General features: G+C 37.7%; 1 protein-coding gene across 1 annotated transcript; it reads left to right on the top strand.

Annotated features, from left to right (window-relative positions):
- The first annotated feature begins 1,070 nt into the window (after positions 1-1,070).
- nmt1 (N-myristoyltransferase 1) lies at positions 1,071-10,429 on the top strand. The gene is made up of 12 exons (XM_014475499.2): positions 1,071-1,200; positions 3,312-3,411; positions 3,612-3,756; positions 3,869-3,987; positions 5,724-5,815; positions 5,912-6,028; positions 6,131-6,301; positions 6,969-7,077; positions 7,156-7,326; positions 7,410-7,574; positions 7,657-7,794; positions 9,336-10,429. Exons 1-12 carry the CDS (start codon positions 1,097-1,099, stop codon positions 9,354-9,356), a joined length of 1,452 nt encoding a protein of 483 aa, XP_014330985.1. The 5' UTR covers positions 1,071-1,096; the 3' UTR covers positions 9,357-10,429.
- Positions 10,430-11,446: the final 1,017 nt, after the last annotated feature.

The raw sequence follows: 11,446 nt of genomic DNA, 5'->3' as shown, positions 1-11,446 counted from the left end.
ATCTGGGTGCACCATCTTGAGGCTGTCTGAAAATTATACATTCATGCTCAAATACTGACTTCCCTTCACCTTAATATTTAATATTGGCACCAGAGTTTCTCAAGTGTGCTCTACATTTTCACAGGATCTCAAAGTGGTGTACAGAAATCCTGCAAACTTACGTGTCCATGAGGCATGATGCTCCAAGCTACCGCAGGATAGAGCTCATCAACTTGTGTCTGACTGAATCTGGCAGCCATATGGAAGAAGTTAATTTGTTCTGTCTTACCTCATGATAGCACAGGTGAGAGCCACAACAAATATGGCCCTTGGCAAACCAAAGAAGCTCCCACATTAGTTTAGAAAATGTGGCTCATTTTATCCATCTCTTAGTCCATCTATCATTCTTTAAAACACTTCAATATCTTCGTCTGAGACAGAAACAATGAAGCCATATATTTTGTAATTAACATTGTAAGATAACATTTCAATGAAAATCCTGCTTATATGAATCATTGATTAGATACAGTATCTGTGTAATACATAGAATAGATAGTTTTATTAAATTGTGTGCACATTTTTAAATAAATATGGGGGGAAAATACCAAAATGTCTGAACAAAATATTGTTTGCTTGTCTCCATGTATATTCCTGAAACAGAAAAGTTTCCTGAAAGGCACAGTTTCCTTTAACTTTTACTAAACATTTCCCAGAAAGCTGTCAAACCAGATGTCCTCATGGTTACTTTTGCCCAGTGTATCCTTTAGGGAAAGTTCCCACAAGGTTCCCAATATGATTTACATTGTGTAAATCATTGTGTAGAACATTTAAGGACTTGAACTTTAGCAATATCTTAGGGAACGTCCCTTCTAAAAATGATTTGAACTGTGTGGGCTGCAAAATCCCCGGTCGTGGCTGCCGTTATCATATATATTGGTGAAATTTATAGTGAAGAAAAAAATCAATAAACGTGTACATGTACTGTTGTTTACGGCAAACATTTTTGACATGAGCACAAAGGACGACATTAAAGGCGACCCCATCGCAGAGCCAATAGCGTGCAGGCTTGTTTAAAGGCGACCAGCGCACGCCGTGCACCCTCACTTCCTGGTCGAAGATGGCGGATGAGAATGAGACAGCAGCGATCCCGGAGAAAGAAGATGTAGAGGACCACGGCCACTGTAGCGACTGTGAAAATGAAGAGCACCACTTGGAGGACGGGTAACAAGGCATCTTTATTCACACAGCGGCGATTTACGAGTTATACTGCCTTACTTTTACACCGAAGCGAATGCTAACTGGAGCTTTAGCAAGAAGCCAAGGCAACTGCCGTTCGTTGAAGTCCAGCCTCCTTGCGTTCTTCTTATTGGCTACAACCGGTGTCTGCGCGTTAACTCTGTAATGTGATTGGGTGAGGTTGGATTTCTTGTTGCAAAGTAGGAGGGATTTAGCGTCGAATACAGCAAGGCGTTGTTTTAGGGGGTTAAAAATGATCTAAATTGGGTTGGAAAATGACCTCGCAATAAACCACATATTCCCGTGTCCCCTGCGAAGATTAAATAAATAATTTAAAAAAAAAGTTTGTTACGTTTCAAGGTGTTAGCATGTCGCTTTTTGCAGGTAGTTGCTGATTATGCCCAGTTGACAGATGCGAGTTAGCTGGCCATGCTAACAAAGCTGTCAAACCCCTTTTGTCCGATTCAGAATTAAAAGCGAAACAAGCAGATGCGCATTGATGATGATAGTAATGCGCTTTCTGTTCTGCCTTTGTATCCTGCAGTGTGTAGCGAGCTTTCGTTTCATACTGTTTTGACAGAAATCTGCAACGTCTAGAAACAGCTGAAGTCAGAAGAGCTCATACGCAAAATAGTCTGATTGAAATCCCGCTTGGCTTGGCACTTCCCCCTGAGCGTTTACCAAGCTGCGAGCCACAGTACAGGGTCCCTTTCTACTTTTAAGAGCAACTTAAGAGAGAGAGAGAGAGAGTTATCTTGCCACCCCTAACCCTAACCCTACCCTATGTCATGGTTCTTTAAGGTCATGTGTTGCCAAATGTAAAATAAAATAAACTTATTCTAAAAACACTTTTAGATCCACAAAGATGAAAACATGCTATCACTTGAGTGTGGTTGTTAGGTTGTGGGTGACCTTGTTAATTCCAGAAGTAAGTACATGAGGTACCTCTCCATGCAAACAAAGAATAGGTCTGGTTGTTCGCATCGACTGAAATGGACCATGGAGAACAAACTATTGAATGTTTTGTTGTTCATTGTCCCAGTCACTCACTGACCTCCTGTACATGGGTATGTAGACACGCTTTTATACCATGCACTTCTCTCCAGAGGTCATGTGATTCACCATCTGCACTGGTGGGGGTGCAGGGGGTTGAAATGCAGGCCCAGAACCTGTCCTCTGTCCTCTCTTGGACACTAATGAGATAATCCCCTGTAAGTACATTGTCAGGATGGATGCGAGTAGGTGTGTGGTTTATCAAGTTTGAACTCACTATTACTCCTTCCTGTTGTGTCTTTGTGTCAGTTTAAATTATCAAGTGAGGCTGTTCTCTCACCTGCTTTAGAGCTACAATATGTGGCTCTTTGGACCATCCACAATGGCTCTTAATAACTTTGGCTAAGAAATAAAAGGAACCAGCTCACGTTTTAAATATAGATATAATATCAAGTGCAGGTATTTAACAGTTTTTCTTTTTTTTCTCCCGCAATATTGTATTAAATTTCCATGCAGAATGACACTAAAAGAACCAGTAATGGGCTATTTACAGTATACACACTATATACAGTAATAGGTCTATTTTTGTTGCCATTAGGTTAGAATAAACTATTTTTAATTTTACATCATTTCCCATCCCACAGGGGAAAAAACTACCCATACTCTTATTGAAAATTTTACATTTATTTGAAATCCTAAAAATAGAGATACAAATGATTGTTCTTTAAAAATCTAGCAAATCTCCCAAAGTAGATACTCAACTGAGTATATAAAATCCTTTTCTTTTTTTCAAAATGTTGTGGTTTTTTGACAAGATTGTCGAGGTTGAAGACCTCTGGCCCATACTATAGGAAAGATTAACACAGATGGAGATAAAATGCATACAATGTGGATGTAGTGTTAATAATATTGATAGTAGTGATTATAAAAGCATTTTGTTAAATAATAAACATTTAAGTGCATTTTACCGTTTGACATTTAAAACAAAAAAAAATACAAACAAGAGTAATTAGTGAACTTTGAACTGTACACAAAGCAATAATATTTCCGACATGCATTTAATCACTTACATTTTTTAAGATCAGGTTTTCTCTGTTTTTCAGTGAACGTGGAGATGACACTGGTGCCAAAAAGAAGAAAAAGAGACAGAAAAAGAAGAAGAAAGCCGGCGCCACCGAAGCAGCTCAGGATCCCCTTGCTAAGGCATGAAATAATTTTTTAGCTTTGAAAAATTATTCAAGGTACAGGAACAAATTACAACTTGTAGAGGTCTTCTAAGTGTGGAGCAGCACACCAGAATGGCTAACAATCAGCTTAAAGTAATTAATAATGTTGACCTTTTATTCGTAATATATATTTTTTTTCACTTTTATTCCAAATGAGCTGTTTAACTTCCTGAACAGGTGAATTCACTGCCAGCTGATAAGCTACAGGAGATCCAAAAGGCCATTGAACTGTTTTCTGTTGGCCAAGGCCCAGCTAAAACCATGGAGGAGGCGACTCGGAGGAGTTACCAGTTCTGGGACACACAACCTGTGCCCAAGCTTGGTATGACGATTGTTATGGCTTTTTATTTCTTTCATGAAAACAAAAATCTACTCGACTTACAGTATATGCTGTGTTGTATTTTTCTGCTTCATGTCAATTTTTTTTCCTTCAGGGGAGACCGTAACATCACACGGCTCAATCGAACCTGATAAAGACCACATTAGAGAAGAGCCGTACAGCCTCCCTCAGGGCTTCACCTGGGACACGCTCGACCTGGGGAACCCCGCTGTGGTAAGACCGAGTCAAATCACACTTCAAATAAAGAAATCTTCATTTCTCTTTATTCCACTTTGCAAAGTTTTTAACTTATTGTAACCTTGTGCAGCATGTCCATGTAGTTTACTTTCAGATCAGGCTTACCAGATTATTTTAAGTAGCACTGTATTTTGTTTAAAAGAAGACGAAGTTGCATCATATTTGCAATCTGATCTCTAAGATTATTTGCTCACAAAACTATTAATTCACTATGATCCGTTTCAAATTTTGCCATGCTACAACCACAACTTTAAATATCTTAGTGTGATTTTTTTATTTTATTTTATTTTTTGGAAGATTGATCAACGCAAAGCAGTGAAGTTGATGAAAAAATGCAAAATATTGACTCAGGCCACCTTGGTTATTAATTGGGATTGTGTTGACACGACATGTTTAAAAGTACAGATTGTTTTGTCAGTTTTCTACCATATTTGGTGTTTTGCATGTAGACCAAAAAGTTTAATTTTGCTCCTGTCTGACCAGCAGATTGTTGTATTTTTCCACTTGAGCTTTGAATCTCTCAAGTTCCTCCAGTCACCATGCATCTCTTTGCTTCTTTTTTCTAATGGATAGCCATGTCTTTGTAGCTTTGCAGTTACTGTTTTCATTTTCAGATGATGGATTGAGAGCTGTTCAGAGGCTGGGATGTTGTTTCATAACTTAATGTTACTTTAATGTTGTTTCTTAATCTTCATGAAGGTTTTAGTTTGATAATTTTCTCTAGCAAACCTCTGAGGGACTTACAGAGCAGCTGTATTTATACTGAAATTAAACACACAGATGGATTCAATTAGCAAATTAAATCACTCCTGGACGCAGTTGGTTGCACTGATTATTTAGTTTTTTCTGATTGGTGCTTGTTTTCTTTAACAAACCCCCAAGGCCTTCAGAAATCAGGTGTAATCAAAGTGGGATTAAATTATAGATTTCAGGATTTTACAAGTTAAGGGAACTCTGAAGTTAAGGGAATTGGCTGCACTGCTTTTTATTTAGAAATCAAATCCTAATAAAATGTGTTGAAGTTTTTGGCTGCAGTTTTGTTAAATATCAGTACTTTGTTGCAAGATGGGGTATTTAAATAATTATTTTCTGCTGTTCCTCTTTTTCTGCATAAATAGTTTCTTATTTAAGTCACGTTTATTTGTACAGCACATTTCAGTGACAAGGCAGCTCAAAGTGCTTTACATCATAAAAACATCATGCAGTCATCAATTATGAAACAATAAATAAACATCACATTTTGTCAAATGCTGTCATCAAAATCATCCAGCAAATACCCATCAAATATATTGATCAATATTCTAGTTGCTGTTAATCAAAGGCATCTCCAACAGGTCTAGATTTAAAGGAACTCTGTATTTTTCTGTATGTTTCTTCGGATTTGTGGAGCATAAGAGCTGAACTCTACTTCTCCATGTTGGGTTATTAGTAATTAAAACAAAAGTAAAGAGAACTTTATTGCAGATTCTTATAAATAATGTCTTTAATGATCTGGAATGTATTATTAAATGATAGTTGTCATCCTATTTCACTGAGACCAAAATTAGAACGTACCATGGGGGTTTAAATTCTCTTTGCGCACAGATAGAATTAGTGTCAGACTTACACTGGCAATGGAAGATGGAAAAATTATCTTACAAAACTGTTTTTACTAAAACATGCTGTAGTTTAGATCTTATTAATATGATTAAAATGTTTCTTTTGTCTTCCAGCTGAAGGAGCTCTACACGCTCCTCAATGAAAATTATGTGGAGGATGACGACAACATGTTCAGATTTGACTACTCCCCTGAGTTCTTGCTCTGGTAGCTTCATAAATTCAGTTTGTCATTTTAAAGTTACACTTAATTTCTATTTATAGATACTTTGGCATCAAAACAAGTAACCCGTCTCTTGTCCAGGGCTCTGCGACCTCCAGGTTGGCTGCCTCAGTGGCACTGCGGAGTCCGAGTGAACTCCAATCAGAAGCTGGTCGGATTCATCAGTGCCATTCCAGCCACCATCCGCATCTATGACATGTAAGTTAATCCATTGGATTCTTTTTCATTTTTATCTTTGAGTGTGTCATTAATCTCCAGCCAACTTCCACATCTCATCACTTGTTTTTCTTGTGCTTTTAGAGAAAAGAAAATGGTAGAGATCAATTTCTTGTGCGTCCACAAGAAGCTGCGAGCCAAACGAGTTGCTCCAGTTCTGATCCGGGAAATCACCAGACGGGTCAACCTTCAGGGTATCTTCCAGGCAGTGTACACTGCCGGGGTGGTACTGCCCAAGCCTGTGGGAACCTGCAGGTCTGCATGGCAGAAAGCCATCTGCTTTTTTTTTTTTTTGTCTTTTACTTATTGTAAAGCCTTGAATGTCATCTACTTTAAAGCTGCAGTATGTAACTTTTATTAAAATGCTTTTAACATATTTGTTAAAACTATCACCATGTTGTAACAGTATAATAGAAGACAAATAATCTGTGAAAAGATGAACCTCCTCCACCTTGCATTTCAAATTAATGCACAGCTACAGACCAAAAGCAACCAATCAGAACCAGGAGGAGGGTCTAAGCGATGTCGATCAACCTTATGAACGTGATGCTAAATGTGCTAATGTCGGAGAAGCAACTTACTGTTACAAGAAAACAGCTTTTCTGCTGTCATTGGTGGCCTTGCTTATTGGCTTTAGCATTCTTGACATTGGAGAAGCTCTATCATAGCAGAGAGCAAAGAAGGGAGGCATGCACATGAGCTGATTGACACCGCTAAGACCCTCCTCCTGGCACTGATTGATTATTTCTAGTTAGCATTAGGAGAAGGCAGAGGAACTCTTCTTCTTTTTTTTTTTTTTTCTACAGACTTTGTCTCATAAACGGTCTTGACATAGTGACAGTTTCAATAAATATGTAAAAAAAAAAAACATTTTTTATTAAAGTTGCATACTGCAGCTTTAACATGCTCTTCTTCTGGACAGATACTGGCATCGCTCTTTGAACCCACGAAAACTAATCGAAGTGAAGTTCTCCCACCTGAGCAGGAACATGACTATGCAGCGCACCATGAAGTTGTACCGTTTGCCTGAGGTCAGTGGCAAATAGAAACAGATTTTGATGCGAATCATCAGCTAAGCTCTTCTTTCATCATATTCTTTCACCCTTCAGTCCCCAAAGACTTCTGGTCTGCGAACGATGACCAAGAAGGATGTACCAGTGGTGAGCCGCCTCCTCCGCAAGTACCTTAACCAGTTCAACCTGGTTCCTGCCATGAATGAGGAAGAGGTGGAGCACTGGTTGCTCCCACAGGAGAACATTATTGACACATATGTGGTGGAGGTGATGAATAGTTTTGTTGGTTAATGTCTCAGCAAAGGTTTGCACCTTTTTATTATAATAATGATGATGTTATTATCCAACAGAATGAAGGCAAAGTGACAGATTTCCTGAGTTTCTACACACTGCCTTCCACCATAATGAATCACCCTGTTCATCGCAGTCTTAAAGCAGCGTACTCTTTCTACAACGTGCACACCACTACACCCCTGCTGGACCTGATGTCCGACGCTCTCATTCTGGCCAAATCGGTTCGTCTAACACATTTTTATAAAAACGTACATAAGAGATCCTTTCTTCACACATTAAACTCCTTCTGCTTTGTGCCTATAGAAAGGCTTTGATGTCTTTAATGCACTGGATCTAATGGAAAACAAGACTTTCTTGGAGAAGCTGAAGTTTGGCATTGGGGATGGAAATCTACAGTATTATCTGTACAATTGGAAGTGTCCCAGCATGGGAGCAGAAAAGGTACATTTTACCTGGATTCTTTTTTTTTTTAAAGTTACCTGAATTATTCTAAAAGTATTAGTTTGTGTCCTAACACCCGCTTAATATGACAGCGTTTCCACCTTTTGGTGACGGCTTGGTTGGCCTTTGGGTTAAAGTGTCAGAAATGTCTAAATTTTCATCAGCATAGACAATATCACTGTTTTCTTGGAACAAATTGTGAGGAGTTTTAATTTTACTGATAAACACAGAATATTATTTTGCCACATTCATTGTTGTGATGAACATTTACCCATTAAGATAATGTGTAAATTATCCTAATCGAGATATTGACTCAAGACAATATCTTTTTGTTTTCAGTCATTTCTGTGATTAGAAAATGACTATCATGGAGTCAATGTCTTGAATATGGCTGTGTTGGATCACTACAATGACTTTACCTCCCATTAATTTTCCTCATGCTTAATTAGACCCTAAAATCTCTGCATCATAAATCCTGTTTTTTTTATTTGTCTTGTGCAAAAGATATTAGGGCTGTTGTAAAAAAAATATTTTAGCAAGCAAGTACTCTACAGAATATTTTTTACAATTATCCGAGGAATCGGATCTCTCTCTCTCTCTCTGCGCCTCCCTCTGTCTGTTCGCTCCAAACTGTGACGACGCCAGAACAGCTCTCGTAGTCCAACCATCGCACCACAAAGTTCAACAATCCTTATTTCTCCCCCAAATCCTGACAAAACGCTGCAAAATTCAACAACATGCTGCTAGCAGCTTATAGGCGGAAGTAACAGCGCTGCCCTCCACAAATAATGATCCGGGCGGAACACGGTGTGCTACATAATTTAACGAAGCCTTGAGGCAGATACATTTTCCTCAAGGAATTTTAATAATCGAGGTACTCGAATCATTTGAGGAATCGTTTCAGCCATAAAAGAAATGTAAATTTTATGATGAACTCAATATTGGTTTTTCCATTAGTTTAACTGAAATAAATGGCTACTTTTCTCCCTTTGTTCGTAATATTTACTTTTTCCGGTTTTTGATTTGTATCACTATAATAAATTGACTTTTTGATGCTATTATTTGAGATGCAGCTGTACACTGGCATTGCTTTTATTGGAGTATAGGTGTGTCTGTCCTTAAGACTTTGATAAACCTCCTGACCAAACTGTTAGTACTTGTTTGAAAAACATAATGACAGTAAAATGTAAAAAAAAAAAAAAAACAAAGTTTAATTTTAAAATTAAGTTCTCCACTGTCTTATCAGTTCCTCCAAATATAAGTTTGAAACAAAAAAAACAACAACACACGTTTCACTGTTTTGAGAGTTTTGTAACTTGATACCCAACAATTCTGGATCTCGCTAGCTAATATTTTTTAATGTACTGTTGTGAAGTACCGAAGAATATAATTGAATATCTTTTTGTTTTGAGTCATTTCTCCAGAAGGTTTTCCTCTCGCACAATTCAAGATGTCGTCATGTAGAGTAATTTGTGATTTAAAACTGAATTTAAAATCTCCTTTGTGTATTTTACTTAACAGCTGCTCTGATTGTTTTTTAGGTTGGATTGGTCCTGCAGTGACATCCCTTTACGCCACAAGCACGCGTCACCAGCGGGCCTGAAAACCGCACCATGGACTGATGGCTTCATGCTTTCGGAAAAGAAAACCCACTCCCTCCCCCTCATTTTTACTTTCTGACCTTTTGAACTTCGACCTGCACTACCGCTGCCAGGTGTACAGAGGCTGGGAGAGCCCCCAGGTTTTCCCCCCTCCCTCAACCACATGGACCTTAAGCCATTTGTAGTTTATCATTGCTAACAACTGTATTTCCTCTGAAAGCTGTCTTAAAATGTACCAAAACACAACCGAATGCACGGGTTACTGGCCACTCCTATCTTCGAGACCCACAGTACTTGTACATAAGAAGTCAGACATAACTGAGGTTAATGCCCTAACACATGCAGAGTAGAACCTACTGTTTGATTTTATCCTCAAATATTGGAAGTGCTTTTAGCAACTAAAATAAAATTGAGTTTTAGAAATAATAAAAACAAAACAAAATGGGTGACAGAGATTTTAACGAGGAGGCTGAAAAAGATGCGGTAAAAACCAAAAATGGACTTAAGATAAGGGCTTCTGGTTCGAACCTTCTTGTCATGCTTGACCCTTTTTTTTTTTTTCTTTGTTTAAATCTGTTTCAGCAGCCGTGAAGGTTGCTCAGCACTGCTTGAATTAAACCCAGAGTTGGTGTTTAATTTCTGAAGCTCCACTCATTTATATCAACTTTTTGTGGCCGTCCTTCTTCAGCTTACTGTACTAACAAAAGAATCACTGACTGATCCTGAGTCTGCTTAGTTGGACACAAATCAATCCACATTGGTCAGGCTGGACTGCTAAAATGACGCAAATGGCATTCTGATGGGGGGGGATTGTGCTGCACACTTGTTAGCAGGGATGAAATTTATGACAAATTTTAATATAAATGTCCCCCCCAGTTGAAAAAATGTTCACCCTGAAATAATGTTTCCCAAACATTTGAAAAGTGTCAGGGTGAGATCAGAAATCTTTATTAGCTTTGAATGTGGGAAAAGTCTAAGAATGAGTTCAAATGTTTTACTTCAATAAAGACTTAAATTATTGAAATGTAAACAAACATGGAGTTGTCATCAAGTTTTAAAGTTCTAGACTGATAATTGTCAGTTCATCTGAATTAAAAGACAAGACAACACACTGATATTATTATACAGCATGGCATATTTTAAGGTATCCTTCATATTGACTGCTGGGCTGCTTTTAAATTGGGTGAGGTTTTATAGTGAATGATGGAGTCGCGCATTGGAGAAGTACAGGGTGGGTGACGCTGACTCTAATAAAGTGTTTATGTAAAACTTGGGTTTTGTTTGCAAAGCATGTCCAAAAAATTAATCTTCCTGTGATTATAATGCAAGAATTTAATGTGAAGATGCAAGTAAGGTTGTTTTCTAATTTGGAGTAGGAAATGCCTTCAAGAAGTTGCCACATTATTGCAAACCTTATCAAATGGGAGTTTTAAGCCAAATCATTCAGTCTTTAGCAGTCAGTATTAAACAAGTATATCTATTTGAAAGTATGCATTTCATTATACACAAATGTAGTTTTTCTTTACACTAATAACTGTGTTCAGATTACAACCACCTATCCAAATCACTGCTGTTTGATTAAAAGGACATTTTCTGTAATTGAAGTACAGGGAACAAAAATACAAAGTTGCTGAAAATATGAAGTCGCAGTTCAAAAATCACCTGAACTTAAATTTTGGTCTAAAAGTTGCTTTTCCACCATTTATTTGTTCTAAAAAGTTCCTCAAACATGTTATCTTTCTATAAATATCTATTGTAAAAATTCAAACAATATAAATTGTGCTGCTCATGTAGGTGGGGCTGCATTGCCAAACAAATGCAGTCAAACTAGAAAGGAAGATGTGAAGCATGTAGATACAGGTATGTCTCAGTAAATTTCAACATCATTGAAAATAGTTCTCAATAATTTGACAGATGAAACTGCTTTATTCATACTCCTTGTGTTAAAGTTTCGTGGAAGGAAAAAGTATGGTAGAACCGAGAGCTTTTAGGAAGGGCAGAGACAGATTTTAAGTATCTTGGGTTCAGTGTGAAGTTTTTTTTATAGCCAG

Source organism: Xiphophorus maculatus, chromosome 16 (genome assembly GCF_002775205.1).
Source record: "Xiphophorus maculatus strain JP 163 A chromosome 16, X_maculatus-5.0-male, whole genome shotgun sequence".
Taxonomy (NCBI): Eukaryota; Metazoa; Chordata; class Actinopteri; order Cyprinodontiformes; family Poeciliidae; genus Xiphophorus; species Xiphophorus maculatus.
Note: the sequence above shows the minus strand (reverse complement) of the source record. Positions and strands in the feature narration are given on the sequence as shown.

Excerpts from the sequence above, each read along its gene's own strand:
- nmt1 (XM_014475499.2), top strand. The coding sequence starts at position 1,097 with ATGGCGGATGAGAATGAGACAGCAGCGATCCCGGAGAAAGAAGATGTA. Across the intron at positions 5,816-5,911 it reads TCCCCTGAGTTCTTGCTCTG|GGCTCTGCGACCTCCAGGTT; the intron begins GTAGCTTCATAA and ends TCTCTTGTCCAG. Across the intron at positions 6,302-6,968 it reads AAGCCTGTGGGAACCTGCAG|ATACTGGCATCGCTCTTTGA; the intron begins GTCTGCATGGCA and ends TCTTCTGGACAG.